This window comes from Petaurus breviceps, unplaced genomic scaffold (genome assembly GCF_028583685.1).
Source record: "Petaurus breviceps papuanus isolate PSGF00001 unplaced genomic scaffold, PetGlider_PUasm1.0 209, whole genome shotgun sequence".
Lineage (NCBI taxonomy): Eukaryota > Metazoa > Chordata > Mammalia > Diprotodontia > Petauridae > Petaurus > Petaurus breviceps.
In genome coordinates this window covers 1129858-1153196 of record NW_027185854.1, presented here as the reverse complement: position 1 = coordinate 1153196, position 23339 = coordinate 1129858, and the positions used below count along the sequence as shown (strand labels likewise).

Here is a 23339-nt window from a genome sequence, read left to right as displayed (position 1 = left end):
TGAGCTTTAGTGTTAGGACTATGGAGCCTCTGAGTGTGATTCACTAGCGTGGGCTTGTGAGCTTTAGTGTTAGGACTATGGAGCCTCTGAGTGTGATTCACTAGTGCGGGCTTGTGAGCTTTATTTAGTGTTAGGACTATGGAGCCTCTGAGTGTGATTCACTTGTGTGGGCTTGTGAGCTTTAGTGTTAGGACTATGGACCCTCTGTGTGTGATTCCTACCTGGCAGTTACTCTCTGGGAACCAAATCTGTAACTAGCAGTTATAAATGGGGGAGATGGCCCGGAGTGGATGCCACTGAGTCATCTGTATATAGGTCATATCCTTATAATTAGAGAAAAGAACAAGCATTTATGAAGTGCCTACTATGTGCCAGGCACTAGCTAAGTGTGTTACAAATATCTCATCTTGTCCTCACAACCACCTTGGGAGGTAGGTGCTGTTATCATCCCCATTTTACAGGTGAGGAAACTGAGGCAGGCAGCGGTGAAGTGACTTGCCCACGGTCACACAGTTAAGTATTTGAGGCTGGGTTTGAACCTAGGTCTTCCTGACCTCAGATCTAGCACTCTATCTAGCACTACCTAGCAGCTTATAGCTGTTAATTAGGCTACAGACTCCACAAGGGCATATACCTCATCTAATATAAACTTGGTCTTTCCTCCTGTACCTAGCACAGAGTTCTGGTCATAGTAAGAAAGGAATAAATGTTTATTGAATTTAATAATGATTTGTTGAAGGATGAAAAAAAAAGCAGTAATATGGAGAAACAGTAAGTTGAATATATATTACATATATGTAACATGTATACACATACATAGATATATATGAAAAATGTAAGGAGTGACAATAATTAAAAATAGTGAAGTAAACTCTCTTTCCATATCCTTTCTTTAATGTTGTTTTTATTCAGGTTTTGAGAAAAGAGGGCAAACACTTTGAAATTCTAGGTGGAAATAATGGGTCTTTTCTTGACTATTTCTTGTGCTTAAGTAATTATTTATAAAAATGAACTAGCTTGGTAAATATACTCTCATCCTTGCCTGGATGAGGTTTTAGAAAATAGCAGCTTAAGCATGCATGAGGGAAGAAGATGCACGTAAGAGGTTTTCCTATAAGACATTACCACACGTACTTTTGAATCCTTTCCCCTCAGTGACATGTTATAAAGGGGACACATAGTTGAAGGATCTATGATTTCACCAGCTTGAGGAATTCCCTCTATTGATAGAATGCAGGCCCCTTCTGACTCAGAAGATAAATCCTAGGGAATAGCCTGAGGCATACATAGATGAAGTGACTTGCCCAGGGTCAAAGACTTTAAAGTGTCTGAGGAAGAATTTGAACCCAGGTGTTTCTGAACTGAAGTTCAGCACTCTATCATGCTACTTCAACAATGTGACTTCAAGGAGATGATTTAATCTTCCCCCACGGACCCTCCAAAAAGTTCAGCCAGGTTCTATGCTTCTATACTGCAAGTAGGTGAGTAAGCATATGTGCCACAGTTTTATAGAGGAAAAACATATGGAAACAGGCACTGTTACAAAAAAAAAAATGACACATTAGAAGACAATAAAGTTAGATTATACTTCGACTATGTACCAAAATCCAGAAAAATTTAGTAAAAAAGGTGCAGAATTATACTGGACCATTTTAGAGACAGTCAAAATGTGAAAAGTATTTCTAAAAAGATTTAAGAAAGTCAAATTAAGTTTTACATATATGCATGTATATGTATATACACACATGTATATTTAAAACTGCCTTAACCAGTAAACACAACATTACCAAGCAGAGATATCAAAACCAAGAACAGCACTAGTTTTAGAATATAAGCTCATTTGTGAAACTTCATGGAAGGTTACAAGCACCATCACCTCATAAAACAATACAGTGAGAAGCAATACATTGCAAAGAAGGTATAAAATCTGACAAGAGACCTATTAAAGCAAGTCATCCCAGAAGTATTTAAAAATGAAAGTAGAGGGAGGACAACAAACAGCAAAAAAGTGGGAAAAAAATCTATCATGATTTTCATACCAAATTCTTTTCACTGTCAAAGACACGAAGCCAGCATCTTATACTCTGACATCTCAGTCTTTGATGTGCTTCTTGGGAAAGCAGAAATGGCCCTGACAAAAATGAAGATGAAAACTACAGCTGGACTAGACCAAGTATACACAGAGGGCCTCTGTGTTATAGGTAACCTGATTTTGAGGGCAGATGAGGGATTGATTTCCAAGGTATTTAAAGAGGATATCAAAAGCTTTGGAAAAAATCTGGGACCTCATTATTACAGACAAACTGGTGACTTAGAGAATATCAACAACTACCAAACTGCATGTCTGTTTATGAGAATAAACTACACGTCTACACATCAAGGGCATCTCTGATCAAAGTATGAGAAGGGAATAGCCAGGATTTCACAAACAATATGTATCCAAAGCAGACAGACCCCCATCTTTACAATCATCTAGCTGAGTGAAAGGCACAGATGCTACTTGGTAGAGCAAAATGCTACCTTAAAAAACTCTCTTCCAAATCAGGTGTTTCCCATGTACGTGCCAAATTGTATAAGATACCCTTTATAACCAGACATAACAATAGAGATAATAGTAATCTTTGATGATTGGTTACTACTATCAAATGAGGCACAAAATTAGAAGATGAATTCTTGCCAAAAATATTTGCCACTGTCACTTTGAAGGATGTATAGCACAAAGAACAAATGGAAGCAAGATTCCCTATAAATCAGGGGTTCCTAATCACTTTTGTGTGATAGGCCCCTTTGGCACAGGTGCCAAAGATTCCTTCTCAGAATAAAGCTTTCTAAATGTTAAAAAAAGGTCACAGACTCCAGGTTAAAAACCCCTTATTACAGATGGATGGGGTCTTCCAAAATGCTCCTGTTTGTGGATGATTTTGATTCAACAGAAAACACTGCAGAACTTCCCAAATGAGCTCCATAATCACTCAAAGGTACTTGGCCTACAGGTTGCCTTGAGAAGGGGACCTAAGCTGCCAAAGAACCTGGGAAGAAATACATTGACACCCCCAACCACAAGTATTCCATCCTAGCTATGATAAGCAGTTGAATGGACAGAGCTCATTTATCAATGGATAGATGATGAAAAGATGTAACAAATGAAAAATAGGTGGGGCCCAAAATTGAACAGGAGAGTAAGAGCAGACTAAATCATCTCTGGGAAACTCTTCAGGGCTTTTTAATAATTCCAAGCTTCTTCATGAAACCAAGGGCTATCTTTAACACCATTATTCTTCCAATGATATTTTATGGCTACAAGTCAGAACATACCAACACTCTGGAAGGATAAAAATGGAAGGTCAACTAAAGAGGAATGGATGGTATGTAGTAGATATGCGCTTCTACAGCACAGTACTAATGAATTGTGCCAGACAAGCAGGGCAAGGCATGTTATCGGCTACATGAGAACACACAGTAGATCTGCGGTCAGGTCAGCAGGAGGAAATCCTTGTGCGCTAATTCCTTTCACAATACAGACTGGCGTTCATCTATCATTCAGTAGAGAAGTCCTCACAACTGCCTCAGATGCAAAGAGGTTAAAGTCCAGGACACAAAACTAATAAGGTTTAGAGGAGAGAGACTAACAAAGGCTTTTTCAACTCCATGCCAAATTCTGCCCTGCTAACCTAGACAAAATGATATATATTCCACTGGTTTCCACATGGAACAGCGGCTGCAGTTGCTTGTTTTGGAGTCACTGGGCTTAGCAGGAAAGTGAATTACTCGAGCTCTCTGGTCTCTCTCATGTGAGTAGTCACTATGTCCCAGCTCCTATCTTCAGGTGTTCCAACAGGTATTACTTTCCGTTAGCCAGTGCCTTCACCCCTGCCTAGATGGAGCTTCCTGTACCTGTTGGGGGAAACCCTGATAAGACTGATCAGAAGCAGTTTACCTGAAGCCAATAAAACACAGGGTCTTAGAGAAAAAGCTGCTGTTGATCAGACCTTTCCTCCTAATATTGCTATTTTATTTATTCTTTGCCCAGGGGAATTCATGTTATTTTGGATTCACATGGCTTCCCTTTCCCCTGCTTTTGAGAAATTATAATAGTGCTTAATGGTAACTAGTTCTTTTGAGGCCCAGAAAAGAAAACCCCCTGCACTTTCAACACTTTAGAGAGGTTCCTTCTCTTTCCCTGGGGAGCCAACCAGACCTCCCTCCAAACCATCCTTGAGCAAATGAGATTGTTGTTCAGTCATTACTAAGTCCTATCTAACTTTTCACAACCTCATTTGAGGTTTCCTTGGCAGAGATACTAGTATGGTACCATTTCCTTCTCAGGCTTATTTTTCAGATGAGGAAACTGAGGCAGACAAGGTTAAGTGACTTGCCCAGGGTCACACAGCTAGTGACTGTCTGAGGCTGGATAGAAACTCATCACCCATTGGGTAAATTGCAGTTTCATCTTGATGCTAGTTTGCTATCAAGATACCAAAGCACTGGGGCAGCTAGGTGGCGCGGTGACTAGAGCACCGGTCCTGGAGTCAGAATCTGACCTCAGACACAACACAAAACTAGCCATGTGACCTTGGGCAAGTCACTTAACCCCAAGTGCCCTACCTTCCCCTCTCCAAAAATAAAAATAAAAGATACTGGACATGGCTAGGTAAACATTATAAGCAATAGTTTTAAAGAAACTGATAATCTTTGGAACAGATAGATCTCCTCCCTGGGGAGAGAAAAGAGAAAGGAGAGGTTAGGCATCACTGTCACCATTCTCAGCACAGACCACTGCAGTCTTTTAAGTATTGGCTCCATGGGGCTCAGCCCCCAAATCACAGCAGTGGCATCACCAGCAGCAGTGGCACTGCTGATCCCCAAAGCTCCTCTGTTTCTCTCTCAGTGTGCCACGGACAAGTCACGTCCTCTCAAATGAATTGCTCATCTCTCACTTCCTACAAGGCTTCATTCTCTCCTTTCTTTAGGATGCGAGCACGAAGAAACTATCTTTTCAAATATGGTCACACAGCCTTACTGCTTCCTGGGTCTGGAAGAATCGTCTGTCTGCCAGCAGATACAGTCTCCAGATCTACAGAAATATCCTGGTACATGAGGTGAATCACTTGTAAAGGACTCATGGGAAGACAGGTATAACAGTCACACAGGCAGGAAGGCATGGATGGATTGTGATCTGCATTGTTGTATGGAGTACATATGTTAATGAGATCACAAGTGCACTGAAGTAGAAAAGGTGTTTAAACTGAAACATTTACATGCTTAAGCATACAAATTAAATATACTTCTTTAGCTTTCCTTTGTTGACTATGTATTTATATGTGTGCATACATATTTATATGTAACCCCACATTCTCATATTTTTCTTTCGCTTAGATAAATGTATCCAGATCATATGTAGGGCATGTATGACATTTAAGTGAAAAGATATCAGGGATCACAGAATTCTACTTTAGCAAAATGCCAAGGAAAGGAATTTCCCTCTCTTCCAAGAGAAATAGAAAGATCCTCTGAAATAACAGAAAGAAGGTCAGAAAAACAGGGCATTTTAAAAGCTACAGACTGGTCATAGGAGATTCTTAAAATGAAAAGTGAGCTGTATATAATAGAGACACCTGCCCTTTCTTATATGATCTTTTCCATTGTACTATGTATGCAAATATCTATTCTATTTTGTGATTATGATATGAATAAAAATAAAAATTAGACAGAAAATTGGTCTCCTCTGTTAGACTGTAAAAACAATGAGGATGACCAGCGGTAAGCCCCTGGTGGGCAGGGACCGCTGTATTCATTGTATTGGTATCATCACCCTTGAATAACTGATTGATTGAACTTGAACCAGTAATTCAACAGTAAATGTAGCTGAGTTGGTGGTTAGAATAATTTTAGATGTTTGTTTTTCAATATTATTACATTTCAATCTGAAGTAATGAAAAATCATTTCCCTTATTGCAACATACCTGTGGTAACTTACCCTTTTCTCCATAATAAGCTGATTGCAATTGTTGCTGGGATTTTTCACAGACTTCAGGAGAATCCCATTTTTTCACTAAAGATGGAGAAATTTGTGTACATTTCGACCTTTATAGATTTGTGGAAACAAGAGAAAATTGGAAATAAATATAAAAATTAATAAGAGACTAAAAACCACTTATTCAAACAAATGGGGGAAAATCTATGACCCACTCATTCATCCCTTTTCCGAGTCACTTATGTCAATCTGAAGTGGGAAGAAAGGAGGTGGAAATATATACATATTGGGCTAGAGTTGTACATACATGGATTAGAGAGTTTTCTACTTAGTGTAATGTGAAAGTTATATTGAGAAATCCCACCTGCACCCACACATCTCCTCTTTCTGACTTCCACAACTTTGCCATCCCTTCTTTGTCTGAAATTCCCACCATTCTTATTATTTTTAAGACTAGACAACAAAGGTGTTGGGTATAGAAGGCCACTGATAAAAAGCATTCTTAGGAGAGGGAAGAAACGTTTCCTTTCAGTGCCTGGGTTGTAGAAGGGGCAACCTTCTACTTCAGTCCTTTCTCTCATGAGCATAATTTTGCTTATCAAATTACATTATGGTCTTCATGATCACATGGATCTTTTGGAACTCACAGAGTACAAGGGGATAAGATACAAGATAACTGAGTATAACAGAAGGTGGGTACTGAGTGAATTATGGCAAAAAACCTAGGGGATCCCTGGCCAGAAAGGGAACACCCTAGTTCCACTCATCTTACAGTGGGGAAGGGATTGCAGAGAAGACTTTGCTTTCTTCATGGTTTGGCCTAACATGCCTAGCATTCCTGAAGATGGTGTAACAGCAGTATTTTGGGAGAAAGGTCCTTTGGAACTACTCTACATCCTTAAAATGAACACTGAAAGCTAAGGGCACATGATAGCAACCCTTTTCTTGAATAAGCACATTCCTGCTACGCATAGAAAGTCAGAGTTGGGAAGGATTTGGGGGAACATCTAGTCCAACAATTGTATTTTTGGATGAGGCCACTGAAGCCCAGAAAGATTGAGCATCTGGCAATGGTCATACAGAAGAGCCTGTGCTTAACTTCAGGTTAAATGACTCCTGGTTGAATGTGCTCTACTATGTTTGTGCTTATAAGAAAAGAAGATTTATGTTCAGAGTTTCCCTGCAGATACAACTTCCAAGCATAATGTAGTAGTAACAGGAGTAGCAGTAGCGGTAGTACCTTGGGAAAACTGGAAGCAAAGCCCTTGGAGTAAAATGAAATTTCTTAAGATCCACATTTTGAGATTTATTTATCTGCATCTATCGGATGAAAAAACAAATTACTGGAAGAAAAAACAAATTCACTCTCTATTACACATGAATAAATTTTAACAGATGAAGGGTTTAATGAAGATCCTTGGGCATATATACAAAGGTTATAAATTAACAAGAAAAACTGAAAACACAAAACAAAGCAGGGAAACTACAGCTGGCTGCCATGAAGTAATCTTGTACTACCGGACAAGGTGGTCTGGTACTGGTGGAAGCAGAAATTACTTCAAATTCTATGTACTAGGTCCACTCTCACTATATCCCTCCTTTTAGCCTCTTGTGATATGAATCATTCCATCTCTTTTCATCTTAGCCAAGAAATGAGTGCTCTACCATCACCCTGATTCCACTCCCTGGCTCCATAAGAGGATATATACTGCTCCAACCCTAGCTGCTGATCTGGTTTCATTAAACAGCATGAAACAGTACTGAAATTCATTCATTGGGTACAGCAACATGACATCCTACTGACTTTTCTTTCATCTGGTGGGAACTCTCAGATCACTTGGGAAGGGAGTTTTTGTTCAAGGTCTGCCTTTAAGAATTATTCAAGGTCTTGCATATGGAGGTAGGACAAAGGCTTGGCAGATAAGATCTTTAATTTCAGTGTTCCATTTAAGATAGAGCCCAAAAAAGACAACATAGGAGTTAGCAGTTTACCCTTATTGGTAAGTCCCTAAAGAAAACAAACAGAGCAGGAGTAAGATACTGAACAACAGTTATTAGTATCAAAAAAAAATAGTGACAGGCTAGGTCACTGGGCTAAATCTGCTAAGTTTAAATGTAATATAATTCACTTTGATTAAAAAATTCAATTTTATAAGTACAAAATAGTGAGACATGGTTAGATGGCAGTTTGTCTAATAAAGATCTGGGGGTTTTAGTGGACTAGAAGTTCAATATGAGTCAACAGTATGGTATGGTGGCCAAGTCAGTTAATGCAGTCTTAAGACTTAAGAAAGGCACTGTATCTAGGACAAGGAAGTAACTGGTAATCTCACTATACTATGCCCTGGTCAGACCACATCTGTAGTATTGTATTCCATTCTGGATGCCACATTTCAGAAAAGACATCAATAATCTGGTGGTGGTCCAGAAAAGGTGGCAAATACGATGGTGGAGAGCCTGCAGATCATGCCATCTGAAGCCTGGCTGAAAGAACTAGAGATGCCTATATCAGAGAATCTAGAGACAGGTGAATATACATGCATATTTAATTGATACAGAACAGAACTAAACAATATGGTATTGTTCAGAAAACTAACCTTGAGGCGTTTAACTGGGGGAACAGATGAAATGGCATCCCTGTGTCTTAAATCAGTTAGATAGGAAGAAAATGTTGACTCTTTCATTTCTGACTTTTGTGCAACTCCAATTTTACCTTTGAAGAGAAATTTAAGATTCTTTAGGTCACATTTACATGTTTTTATAGAGACTAATTTCTCAGAATCTAAGTTATCTTTTCTCATATTGCATACAAAAGAAATAAAGTTGTACATAGAGACTATATTCAAGATAACATAAGCATTACCATTGTAAAATTTTAAAGCCTGAAATGACCCCATTCTAAGAAACTCACAGCAATCATGCCCACATGTATCTTTATTTTTACAATGATGGTGGCAGTCTCTGTTTCCAGATATTTTGCAAGTGTTCTTTCTGTTGCAGATGCTTCCTGAAGAATGATAATGACAATAAGGATAAGAATCTATTACTATGCTTAATTTAATGTTACTGATTTTCATTTTGTTTCTTTTATACATTCACTAAACAAAGTGATTATGAGAAGCAGCCTTCCTCAGATATCACCATTTTCCTTATACAGTATTACAAGAACATTCTTGAGAAAAGCACAGCTGGTCTTGACAATCAATATGAAGGTCAGTTTGGTAGTGATTCATAAGAATGCACTGGAAAAGGAAATGACTGAGGACAGAAAGACCCATTTTGAGGTGAAAGTAATAGTCCAGTCAAGACACAGTGAGGGCTTCATCTAGGGTAGTAACAGTGAAAATAATAAGAGATTAGAAAAAAGCTATTTGCAACAGAGAATTTTTAGACTATGTAGATTAATTTGTGGCTAGGGTGCCATTAAAGGCAACTGACACCCAACATTTCCTGAAGCCTTGAAATTTGTCAAATGTTAGCTTGAATACTCTATTCATGTTCCAAAGCAAAGTTGGTTATAAGTAATTCATTGTGTGATCTTGAATGACTGCTTAAAACACAATCATAAGCACTTAGCACAGTGTAAAGAAAAAAGAAAGCACTTAAAAACTGTTTTTACATTTATAAATAAGTGCATTTTCATTAATTTCTTCTTTCTGGCCTTTAGTTTTCCAATCTGAAAAAGGAAGGGGTTGGATTACATGATCTTTAAGGCCTCTTTCCGATTATTATCTTATTATTCTATGATCATGTGTATCTAGTGTTTCAAATATTTGTAACTTCGTTTTCCACCACTGACGCAGACCTCATTACCTCTGTAATTTAGTATGTAGTCCTTGAGAGTGATGGTGGCTCCAAAAACACATTTCCTTACAGATAATCAGATAATAAGCCTCTCCAAATTTAGGTGTGCTATTTCTCAAACAATGGACATAAATTATATATCTACAGGAATAAATGTTATAAGATCATATATCTAAACCTCAAAGGGATTTAAGGGGCCATTTAATGCAGTCTCATTTTACATATGAGGAAATTGAGGTCCATGGAGGTAACATAACATGTTCCAAGACATAGTAAGTAAGGTAGTAAGATAGTAAGAATTATAGGCAGGATTTGAACCCAAATTCAAAGCTATATGAATATGGCTTCTATCACATATCCCCTTGCATCTGGACATCTTGAAGACCGATCCCCTAAGTTGGATAAAGTTACACCTGCTATCTACTTAATGTGACTTTATTTGACTACCTGCATATAATTTATAACATGATAAAATTTTAAACTTATAATAAAATTGTCTTTGCTATAGTCAAGACAGACAGCTAGAGATTGCGTTGCTATGGATATGGGTGCTTTATTCCTGTGGAGGAGTATGAAAAGGGCTATATCTGGAGGCCACAGGCTACTAGAAGAAGTTGTTATATCCTTAGGTGACAGAAGTGGTCATGAGGGCACAAACTTGGCATTTCATCACAGAAACACAGAATTAATAGAAAACGTTTCTGCTAAAGTCAAGCACACTATTGATGCTAATAAACTGAGATGCTGATGATTATGAAAAAGGAAAAGGATACAAAAATAGAAGGAAGAAATGCCTGCTTTTTCAATCTGGGGCATGTGTGTGTGTGTGTGTGTGTGTGTGTACATATTCAGTCAATAAACATTTATTAGGCACCTATTATATACAAGGATAAATGTTGGGGATGCAAAGAAAGGTTTCAAGGAGATCCCAATCTAATGCGGGAGACAACATGCAGATAACTATGTACAAACAATCAATCTATAGGAAAAACTGGAAACAATCAAGAGAGCAAAGGCACTAGAGTAAGGGGATTGGGAACAGCTTCCTGTAGAAGGGAGGATTATAGCTGAGATTTGAAGGAAGTAAAGAGACCGAGATAAGGCGAGAAAGCACATGGGGAATAGCTAGTGAAAATTAGGCACCTCGAGTCTGGAGGTGGAGTGTCTTGATCAAGGAACAGGAAGAAGATCAATGTCACAAGACTGGAGTCCATGGTAGGGTATATATTATATATATTATAAGGGAATGGGAATGTGTGGGGAAGGGGAGGTCATGAAGGGCTTTGAATGCCAAACAGAAAATTTTATATTTGAGCCCAGGGGTGACAGGAAGTCAATGGAGTTTATTCAGTGGGAGACAGGGGTTTGAGGGGGAGGAGATGTGACATGGTCAGATCTGTGCTTTGGAAAAATCACTCTTTAACAACTGAGGGGAAGATGTACTGGAGTGCAAAGAGATTTGTGGCAAGCAGACCAACCAGAAGGTTTTTGTAATAGTCTAGGCATGAAGTGAAGAGGCCCCATAAGAGGGTCATGGCAGTTATCAGAGGAGAGAAAGGGGCATATACAAGAAATGTTACAAAGGGATAACTGACAGGACTAGGCAATAGATTAGCTATGAAGGGTGAGAGAAAGTGAAGAGTTAAGGATGATACCTAGGTTGCAAGTCTAGGAAATTGGGAGGATGGTGGCACCCTTAACAATAACAGGGTAGTTAGGAGGGGGAGGTCTGGGGTGAGATAACGAGGTTAGTTTCGGATAATCAGAGTTTAAGAGGTCTACTGGACATTCGGTTCAAGATGTTTAATAGGCAATAGAAAATGCAAGAATAGAGGCCTATACTGAGGCTAAGGCTGGATAAGTAGATGTGAGAATGTCAACATAAAGACAATAATTAAATCAAAGGCATCTGATGAGGTTACCAAATGAAATAGTTTAGAGGGAGAAGAGAGGAGGACCCAAGACAGAACCCTGTGGGACACCTACACCTAGCAGGAGTGACCAGGATCAAGATCCAGCAAAGAAGACTGAGAAGGCACAGTCAGAAATGTAGGAGGAGAACCAGGAGAGTCATGCAAACCTAGAACGATGAGAGCATCAAGAGGAAGAGAGTGATCAACAGTATCAAAGGCTATAGGGAAGTCAAGAAGGATGAAGATTGAGAAAAGGCTACTAGTTTTTTGAAATTAAGAGACTGTTGGTAACTTTAGAGAGGGTAATTTCAGTTCAGTTCAGTTGAACGATTATGCCAGAAGGCAGGCAGGATGAGAGTGAGAGGAAAGGACATGGAAGGAGCTATTGTAGAAGGCTTTCTAAAGAAGCTGAGTCCTAAAAGGCAGGAGAGATGGAGGACCACAATTAGCAGGGAAGGATGGATCAAGAGACAGTTTTTTGAGGAGGGGGGGAGACACAGACATGTTTGTAAGCAACAGGGAAGCAACTGGTAATCAGAGAGAGAGATAGAAAAGAGAATGGGAATGATATAGGGAGAAATCTATTGGAAAAGACAAGATAGAATGGGATCACTTGTGTATGAAGAGGAGGTTGCTGTGGCAAGAAGGGCCACCTTTTCATGTGAGAGGGGCGAAGAAGGAAAGAGTGGCAGAAACTAACTGGGTGATATGAGATGAGGAAGAGAAAAGGGTAGGGAGAGGAGAAGCGATGGGAAATTTAAGGAGAGATGAAAAGGGTTTGCAAAGCCTGCATGGGGGGTGAGGGCAGTGAGCTGAGATGTAAAAAGAGGTGGTGCAGTGGACAGAGTACCAGGTCTTACGTCAAGAAGATGAGTTCAAATCTATCCTCAGACACCAGCTCTGTGATCCTGGGTAAGTCAGTCAACCCTGTTTGCCTCATTTTCCTCAGCTGTAAAATGAGCCGGAGAAGGAAACAGCAAACCACACCAATGGGATCACAAAGAGTTGGACGTGACTGAAATGGCTGAACAACAACCAAAGCATTGTCTGATGGTAATGAGGGACTATTTGAGGTAACACATGGACCTAATCAGCATGGTTCTAAGATATCTCCTTGACATGCTCTCTTATGATAAAAGTTAGCACTTCAGGAGGATAGAGGCAGTAGGATAAAATGTTAATGATTCTGAAGAAAACAAATGTCCATGATAGTAAACTGCTGGCTTCTTAGCTAACAGCTGAAATGTTTATTCAAAGAAATTTGGAGCTACAGGGTACAAAATAAGCTTTAGAAAACTCTTTGAAAGATAAATTAAGACTTGAAATTCCTTTACTTATTTAAATGAGAACTTTAGAAAACTGATTTAAAGGTCATTTTTAAAAAGTTGCTTAATTAAAGAAAAGATTTTTAAAAGTAATGTATGTGCCACTACAATGTAAATGATTATAGGAATAACAAGATTTGAAGAAACTTAGTGGAAAAATCTGGAAAATACTGTGTTTGCTAAAACATATAAGCATCACATTGTAATTAGATAGATAAGAGATGGGGCATTTTTTGAAACTATTTAAATTGTAATAAGGTGGCCACAGGTCCAAGATCTAATTCTTTAGTTCTAAAGGCTGGTACTTCAGGGGTCAGCTTACCCTTGGGTTTGCTCATGCTACTCAAATTCAGCTGAATCTGATATGAATCAGAAAGCTAATTTATGAATTTGCAATTAGAAACGTAACTACTCAGCACACAAGATATTTGTGCTGGCCTGTCACCACGTTCTCTTCCCAGTACAGAAACTTACTTGGAAAACCAAATTAAGATCAGAAGGTTGCTTGGTGAATAGAGAACATTAGAAAAAAAGGAAGTTGGAAGTCCTTAAGAAATACATTTAGCAAATTGTCATAACCCTCAGCTCTAGGGATATAACTGTCAAACAAATAAGGTATTCATATAGACCACTCAAACAACTCTGTCCCTGTCCTCTACCTCCCCTGCTCCACTCCAGGACAATGCTATGTCACTTCTTCAACAATCAGTGTTTTTGTCAGTGTGGGTCCTTTCTCCATTGACACAGGTTTCAACCAACACATCAGGAGACAGTCTTTAAGAGCAGCTATGGCTAAAATATTTGTCCGTATGTGGCCAACCTAGTGATGAACCTCCTTAAACATGCTTAGGTTGGTCCCAGAATGAGAGACTGATAATCCATGATTGGGCCCACACTTGGAAATTCTCAAGTCTGTTTTTTGTTGTTTCCTGTTGTCTCCCCCTTCAGACTGTGAGCATCTTTAGGGCAGGGACTGTCTTTCACCTTTCTTTACCTTCCCAGAGCTTAGCACACTGCTTGGCTCTGAATAAATGTTTGGGAGAAAGGAGGAGCCATAAGATGGGAGGGTAAGGCAGGAACTCACCTGAACTTTCCCAAATTCACCTCTAAACGACTATAAAATAATGCATTAAAATGAATTCTGGAGTGGCAGAACCGATGAAAGGGCAGGGTGAAACAAATTTCCAGCCCAAGACAACTTAGGAGGTTGTCTGGAAAAGTCTTGCATACAAGGGGAGTGTAGTCCAGTAAAGGAGGAATCCAGGCCATCCAGCAGTAGGCCTCAACCCAGCAAGCCAATGGAGAGGCCGTGGAGACCTGGTACCAGTCAGTGGCTAAGCCCCACAGTCCCCAGCACAGCAGTTCAACTGTGAAGCTGTGAGGTCTGTGAGGCCTCTACTACCGCAGCAGGACAGCTACAAGGCACCATGCCCCCAGCGCAAGAAGCTTGGGACAATGCTTCCTGCATCCCAGGAGCAGAGTCCAACTTGAAAAGTCATGAAATAGGCTGGAAAAATGAGCAAAGAAACCCAGAAAAAGAACCTGATCATAGAAAGCTATTATGTTGACAGGGAAAAATCACAGCACAAATTCCAAAGAGGACAACAATGTCAAAATGCCTAGATGCTAAGCCTCAAAGAAAATGTGAATTGGCCTCAGACCCAAAAATAATTCCTGGAAGAGGTCAAAAAGTATTTTAAAAAACAAATAAGATCAATAGAAGAAAAATTGGGAAAAGAAATGAAAATGATAAAAGAGAATCATGAAAAAAAGTCAAGAGTTTGGTAAAGGAAGCACAAAAAAAAATGGAAAATGATGTACAAAAATTCACTGACAAAAATGATTCCTTAAAAGGTAGAATTGGCCAAATGGAAAAGGAGGTCCAAAAGCTCACTGAAAAAAACTAATTCCTTAAAAATTAGAATTAGGCAAGTAGAAGCTAATGACTTTAGGAGACATCAAGAAACAAAATAAAAAGACTGAAAAAATAGGAAAAAAATGTATAACATCTCATTGGAAAAACAACTCACCTGGAAAATAGAGATAATTTAAGAATTACTGGACTACCTGAAAGCCATGAACAAAAAAAGGGCCTAGACATGATTTTTCAAGAAATCATTAAGGAAAACTGCCCTTGTATCCTAGAACCAGAGGGCAAAATAGAAATTTAAACACTCTACCAATCACTTCCTGAAAGAGATCCCAAAATGAAAACCCTAGGAATATTAATAGTCAAGTTCCAGAACTCCCAAGTCAAAGAGAAAATACTACGAGCATCCAGAAAGAAATAGTTCTAATATCATGGAGCCATACTCAGGATTACATAGGATTTAGTAGCTTCTACATAAAAGAATCAGAGGGTTTGGAATATAATATTCTAGAAGGCAAAGGAGCTAAGATTACAACCAAGAATCACCTACCCAGAAAAACTCAGTATAATGCTTCAGGAGAAAAATGGATACTTGATGGAACAGAGGATTTTCAAGAATTCCTGATGAAAAGATCAGAGCTGAACAGAAAATTTTATTTTCAAATACAAGACTCAAGAGAAGCATAAAAAGGTAAACAAGGAAGAGGAAACATAAGGGATTCAATAAGGTTAAACTGCTTATATATATCTCTACATGGGAAAATGGTACTTGTAACTCAAGAATTTTATAACTGTTGGGGCAGTTAGAAGGTATATATACAGACACAGAGGGTTTAGTTAGAAGTTGACTTTGATGGGGTAATATCCAAAAAATAAATATTTGTTGTTGGCCGGTTGCTTGGTTGAACTTTCCAGAGTTGCACTCAGTTGAAATCACTTTACAGAATCTGGTACCATCTTGTCACTATAATAAAGCACTGGACAGTGCTAAAGCCTAAAAAAATTCTTATTCTACATTCTCCTTCTTACATAATACTTGACTACTGCCACTTTTCTGTTTGCATTTCTCATTTTTCTTCATAATTTAAAATTTTATGGTTTATTATATCTTGATTACACATCCAGGAAGTTGTCTTAATCTCTTTAGTAACATGTCTCCAAATCACATTTTAGGATGGATTATTGTAGGAAGGTGTGATATTGTTAGCTACTACAATTCATAATGTATAAATTTTTGTTAGTAAGGAAATTAATCAAAAGTGTTACCTTTTTCTGACATTTACCTATTTCACCTTCTCCCTAATTTAATGTTTATCCTGGGATTTACCTTAATTTGGGAACTGTGGCTCACTCGCTCTCCCCACTACCTATGCAAATAAATTCAAATTCAATGTAAGCTTTAATTTTATACTAATTTGTTTTGTATGAACAAAATATTGCAAAAAGAAACAATAAACCCCATAAAGAAGCCTTTATATAGAATACAAATGACTTCCATCATCTCCCATATTTTCTACCTTTTCTTTAGGGGCCTTTGAGAAATCTGTCTCTGATAGGCAGTCCTAACCTGATCCTGATTAATCCAATTCAACCAAGGACATAGACTATGTAAAGCTATTAATTATGACTTATTTGCAAATAGTAGAAATAACAAGAGATTGAGAATTAGGCAATTCAGTTCTAATCCATGACATACCTCTAATTAGTTCTGTGACCAAAAGCGAGACACTATTTTCTCGCCTTGGTGTCCTCATCTATAACGAAAAGGGATTAAATCAGATGATCTCTCAGCTCTCCTGCAGCTTTAATATTCTATAACCTCTAAGGCTCTGTTCCTTTGCCCTGAGATGGAAGTTAGGGCAATGAGGAATTACCTCCTCCCAGAATACAGGAATGCAGAAAACTATGTCATTCCAGACATGAACTCAATCTGGTGCATAGTGACTCAACATAGCTATTCTCAGGAAATAAAAATAACTTGGCCTGGGACTAAGAAATTTGTTGAAGATTCTGGGAGCCTCCTGGAAAAATCTAGGAAAACTGACAAACACAGGATTCAGGACAGGGTAATATATACTTATCACTTGCTTAAGTTGTACATTTGTATTTCAGAGTTTTCAGAGTACTTTCTGCATGAGAAAACAGCTCTGTGATATAGTATGCATATTATTATTTCCATTTTGCAGACAACAAAACGAAGGCTGAGAGAGATTAAGGTCACAAGGTCATTAAGCAGTAGAGCTGACTTAGTCTTACTCCCAGACCAGGGCTATTTCCACTACACCACTCTTCTCCTGAGCTGTCACAAAATCCTGGCACTATTTCTTAAAAGGAGAGAACTTGGAAAATATACTTCTTTTTTTCCCCGATTTCACTGCATTAGTCTGATTACTAAATATAAATTGATAGAGGTCAATAACTGGAAAACTAAGGTGCTCAGAGAACATTAACTCAAATTGTAAACTTAGGTATAGTTTAAAGCTAACAGATTTTTTTCAGGGTATTTGGAACATACATTTCCATAGTTTTGCATAATGTGCATATGGATTTACATTAATTTACATGTTACATTTTAAGAGCCCTAGTCGCAAATATGTAAAATAAAATAAAATGAATTTATTAGTGAACAAGTGTCTTCCGAGCAAATATTCGGAGCCACAAGGAGGAGCAGGGCCAAGAGTCAGCTTCCTGAGGCTGTGGGAAAGGATCGAAATAAGAACTTTCCACAAAAAACAAGAACCTCAGGCATCTCTGATGTACCAACGTCTGCAGCCTGATCAGAAATTCAGAGCCGCGTCTGCACAAATGGCATGAATTCATGCTTTTCTTATTTTTTAAGTCTTGCTCTGTGCAATTCTTTGTTTTTTTCTGACAGATTTGAACACTTTATTTTATTTTTTAAATAGGAAAGGCTCAGCCGGGTGGCGTCCTCGAATTGGCAAGCTAACACACTTGGCACCAGCAAGGATAGAGGAAAGCGGACAGCCCCTCGGCCACTACTTAAATGCACGCATTTCCAAGAGGCACAAATAATGATCTTGTCCTTACATGTTCTTTAAGTACATAAAATTTTCATGCTCAGAATGGCATTTAAAATGCTAATGACTTTATAAATTCCACATCAGTTTTCTTCAAATCTAGCAAAGTACATATTTCTTGGTTATGCTTTGTTTAAAAAAAAAAAGAATAAGCTTAACGCTGAAAATTTCAATTATTTGGGAATCGGGCAGGAAAAAGTAAGTTTTTTTTTCTTTACAAGTAACTATTTCATGGTGATGTAACTTGTAAATAATAAAAATGTTTTTAATAAACTTTATAAAAATGTGATCATGTGTAGCTGTGATCAACCATAAAAAATTTGAGTTGAAGTCAACCACCTTGGAAGGAGGACACTTACCTGGACTGGCCATTGAATTGGCCCTTCTGGAATCCCATTTCTCCTGTTACAACTCCACACTAATTGCCTCTCTCCCTACTCCCCTCCTGATGATCCTACCCTCAGGTCAGCTTGATTGTGAGTCCCTGCTTAGAACCTTCCCCATTGTGAGAAAGCCCAGCTCTCACTGCTCACTCTACACAACCAGCCTGCTCCAACTCCACATTAACTGTCTGACTCCCTGAGGACTATGATAACTTATTGGAACTCATTCCTCAATAATTAATGCACTTGCACCCTCCCCATCCAAGGGATTCTGAACCCCAATGTGCCCTCTACACTGCTCTGCACTGCCTGATCTCTTATTCCCAAGCCAGTGTCCCATCCAAGAGCTACCCACCCCTTCCACAGTCCATCTCCTGACCTCATACTAGAGGACTACAAAACACAGATTGATATTTCCTTAAACACCCTCACTTCCCAGTTCCCTGTGGCCATCTCTTCTACTCCACCCTAGCTCCACACAGAGAGTCTCTAAAGTGATTTCTACTGAGTGCAACTCTGGGAAGTTCAACCATGAAACCAATCAACAACAGCAAACATTTATTTTTTAGATATTGTCTCATCAAAGTAACTTGCCCTCTGTCTATGTCTACACTTTCTAACTGCCCAAGAGTGGTGTTCTTGAGAGTTCTTAATGTTAATGAATCTATCGGATCATAATCTGGTGCCATCCCACCTCTTCCTCACATCTGGTAACCCTGCTCTTCGTTCTCCCCATAACCTTGAATGCTTGCACCTTTCAGTTCTTTTCGAGGTCTTCATCCTACATGGGTTATTCTCTCCTCTCCTCCCTATCTTGGTCATTGATGAATTGGTTCAGTTCAACTCTAACTGTCCTCTTCTCTGCAGTCCCTTACCTCTTGCCCTGCCAAACTTCAGCCTTGAATTGCTCCCACATCCACTGTTTTCATTCTTATACATGCTAAACAAAGAGAAAATTACAAAACCATGCTGACCGGGCCCACTACCAATTTATGTTACATAATCTCAACTGGGCCCTCATTGCAGAAGGCAACCCTTTTGCATCTCCCTAATTAATTCACTGTCTCATTCACCACAACAGCTTTTCAAACACTTTTTGCCTTTCCTCAAACTGATCATATCTTCCCTTCCCACACTGTCTCAGCTGAGAATGTTGCCTCATATTTCACTGAAAAAATTGAGGCCATTCCCCAAGAGCTCCCTCTTTTCTCCTCTTCTTCATCGCACACACAAGACACCATCCACCTCTATTTCCTCCTTCACCCCTAGGTGACATAAGAGCTGGCCCTTCTCACGAAGGCCTTATTCTCTCTCTGCACAAGTGATCTCATTTCATCCATCTTCTCCAGCAGATTGCCCCATCTGCCATCTCCACTTCACTTATTTTTAGTTTCTCCCTCTCTGCTGGTTGCTTCCTTGCTATCTACAAACATGCCTCTTTCCATTCTTAAAAAAAACAACCTCTCACTTGATTTATCCATTCCTGCTACCTCTCATGCTCTATTTATTTCTATTCTTCCCTTTTGCAAGTAAACTCCTTAAGAAGATCATTCACAATAGCTGCCTTCACTTCCTTTCTTCTCACTGTCTTACCTCTCTGAAGCCTGGTTTCTAACGTCATCAAAACTTGCCAATGATTTCTTAACTGCCAAATCTAATGGATTTTTCTCAGTCCTCATGTTTCTTATCCTCTCTGTAGCCTCTGACACTGTCAATCAACCTGTTCTCCATGATATTCTCTTTTCTCTCGCTTTTCATGACACTGATCTCTCCTGGTTTTCTTTCTACAGGTCTGACTATTCCTTCTCAGTCTCATTTTCTGGATCTTCATTCAGACCATGCCTGCTAATTATGGGTGTCCTATAGGGTTTTGTTCTCTTCTCCCTCTATATAATTTTATTTAGGGATCTCATAAGTTCCTGTGGATTCAATAATCATCTCTATATTGATGATTTTCAAATCTACTTATTCAGTCCTAACCTCTTTCCCAACCTCCAGACTCAAATCTCTAGTTGCCAATTGGATACCTCTAACTGAATGTCTGGTAGACACCTTAAATTCAACATGTCCAAAACTGAACTCCTTTATCTTTTACCTCCTCAAATCTCCCCCCTTCCTAATATCCCTGTTATTGTCAAGGGCATCACCATCCTCTCAGTCACCCAGACTTGTAACCAAGGTGTCACCCTTGACTCCTCTTTCTCTCTGTCTGTCTCTCTATCACACACACACACCCACCCACCATCCAATCTATTGCCTAGTGCTGCCCATTCTATTTTGAATACTTCTTGTACATGCCTATTGCAGGCTCTTCTCACTTCACACCTGGATTACTGTAATAGCTGTTGGTGAGTCTGCCTGCCTCAAGTCTCTCCCCACTCCATTCTCCATTCAGCTGTCTTCCTAAACTGATCTTCCTAAAGCACAGGTCTGACCACCTCACCCTTCCTACTCAATAAACTCCAGTGGCTCCCTATTATCTCCAAGATTAATATAAAATTCTCTGGCTTTTAAAGCCCTCTGCAATCTGGTCCCTTCCTACTTTTCCTTCCTTCTTATATCATACTCCTTCCACAGAAACACTGGCCTCCTTCATAGTCTTCACACACAATACTCCATCTCCAGACTCTGGGCATTTTCTCTGGTTGTTCCCCCACGTCTGGAATTTTCTCCTTCCTCATCTCCTCCATCTGGATTCCCTCAAGGTCTCAGCTAAAATCTTACCTTCTGCAAGAAGCCTATCCTGATCCTTAATGCAAGTGCCTTCCCTCAGAAATGATCCTAACACCATCCCGTCCATATCTTGCTTATAGAGGGCTGTTTGCATGCTGTCTTCCCCATTCAGTGAGGAGCTCCTTGAGGGCAGCACTGAGCACGGTGCCTGACACATAGGAGGCACTTCATAAATTCTTGGTGACTTAACTTGGAAAGATACTTTTACAAAGTTACAAGAAACACCTAATGGTTAGGAACTTCTTCCTCATCTTAACCAGAAATCTTTCCTGCCGTTTCCCTCCCTGGCCCTGGTTCTACTCTGAGACAAAGCAGAGAGAGTTTAATGCCTCCCTACTGGAGAATGCTGAGCATGTTTTCTGGGTCACAGATCCTACATTCCTTCAGATGATCTTGGTGTGCACAGTTCTAGTCCCTTTGTATCGCCTTGGTCTTTCTAGACACGTTCACACATGCCGTCATTCTCCACCTTGGCAGTCATCATTCAGGAAATGCATGTCAAAGGGGAAATACAAACTTTAGCTAAAATACAGTCCTAGTGCTCATGGAACTTACTGTCTTAGTAGGTCAACAGGCCACAAACATGCATAATGATTATCTATAATACACAGCAGTATATGAAAAGTAAGGTCCGAGAGGAAAATTGTTAATGAGTGGGAAGATAATGGGGATTTCAGTGAGGAGGTGGTCTGTGAGCTGCTAGACAGGACTTCAGATGGCTAAAAGAAGCAGGGGAGACCTTCTAGGCATAATCAAAGGCAACCACATATTCTCTACTGACTAAGTAGCAAGGCTAAAAGACCTTACTTCATGAGTCAGTCTAATAAAATGATGGCAATGATGACAGTAGTGAAGAAGAAAGAGTAGAGAAAGTACCATTATATCCACTTTCTCCCTGTGATGAATGAAAACTCCAAGAGACAGAGTTTCTGGGCAACTAATAATCAGTTTATTAATTAGGCTAGCCAGTAATCAATACATTAATGGTCAGGGGTTTCTCTTAGTAACCAAAGACCCCAAAGGGAGACTCCGAAACACCTCAAATCCATTCTGAAAAGGAACTTCCCTGACAAGTGAAAATTAAGCCTGAATGGTGGACATTTAATTAGGAAGGGGGCTAAAAGGCTGCAGCTCCTCCTGCTGAGCCTGATCCTGAGACTCAGCAGCCTCAAGGCATCCAGGCAGGCAGCCACCTCCATGAGAACCTCTCCAGCTAGTTCTCTCTTGTACAAGCTGGGATGCCCTAAACTCTAATGGAGAGCGAGGACAGGAGTTCCTTCCCCCAGGCAAATGCTCATCTAGACTGGATTCTGCTTAGACTCTGAAGGGAAATTAGGTGTCCCAACTGGGTGGAATCCTGCACCCCTAATTAACTGAGAACATGTACCTTGATGGCTAGAAGCGAATCTTATCACTCAGCTAAACCTGAGATTAACTGACCTTTTCAAGAGATGGACAGAAATAAAAGGAAAAGGGTAGATCACAAATTAATAATTCATTATTAGTGTAAGAGTATACTATTAATTTCTCTTACTATCCAGAAAAAGGACAGTTATTAGAATCACAAAATAAATTTGTTAACAAGTACAAATGAAGGCATGAAAACAGGAAAGTAAAAGACATGTTCTAGGGATGGTGAGCAGTCCAGCTTGGTTGGAGTAAGGAGTCTACTAAGGGGAGTAATATGTGAAGTCTGGAAAATGAGGCAAAACCTGATTGATGGTGAGGGGCTGTGAATGCTAGGAAAAACAGTGTGAATTTTTTTTCTTTTTCAAAACTAATTTATTTTTAGTTTTCAACATTCAGTTCCACAATCTTTCCAGTTTTAAATTTTATCTGCCTCCTTCCTCTCTTCCTTCCCCAAGACAGCATGCAATCTGATATAGGCTCTCTATATACATTCATATTAAACACATTTTCTTTTTTTTTTTTTGGAGGGCAATTGGGGCTAAGTGACTTGCCCAAGGTCACACAGCTAGTTTTTGTGTTAAGTGTCTGAGTTCGGATTTGAACTCAGGTCTTTCTGACTCCAGGGCTGGTGCTCTATTCACTGTGCCACCCCTAAACATATTTTCACATTAGTCATGTCATAAAGAAGAATTACAACCAATGAGATGAACCATGAGAAAGAAGAAACAAAAGAGAGAGAGAGAGAGAGAATAAATAGTATGCTTTGATCTCCATTCAGTAGTTCTTTCTCTGGCTGTGGATAGCATTTTCCACCATGAGTTTTTTGGAGTTGTCTTAAAACCTTGCACTGCTGAGAAGAGCTAAGTAAGTGTATCAAAGTGAGTCATCA

At 39.3% G+C, this 23339-nt stretch overlaps 1 protein-coding gene across 1 annotated transcript in view; it reads right to left on the bottom strand.

The window, feature by feature from the left end:
- Positions 1 to 23339, bottom strand: part of LOC138165483 (probable ATP-dependent DNA helicase HFM1) — a 126503-nt gene that overhangs the window by 23973 nt on the left and 79191 nt on the right. The window contains exons 30-33 of the mRNA XM_069093853.1: positions 8886 to 8981; positions 8572 to 8687; positions 7215 to 7294; positions 5978 to 6084 (exon numbers count right to left, since the gene is read on the bottom strand). Of these exons, the coding sequence (XP_068949954.1) occupies positions 5978 to 6084; positions 7215 to 7294; positions 8572 to 8687; positions 8886 to 8981 (399 nt within the window). The remainder of the gene's footprint in view (positions 1 to 5977; positions 6085 to 7214; positions 7295 to 8571; positions 8688 to 8885; positions 8982 to 23339) is intronic.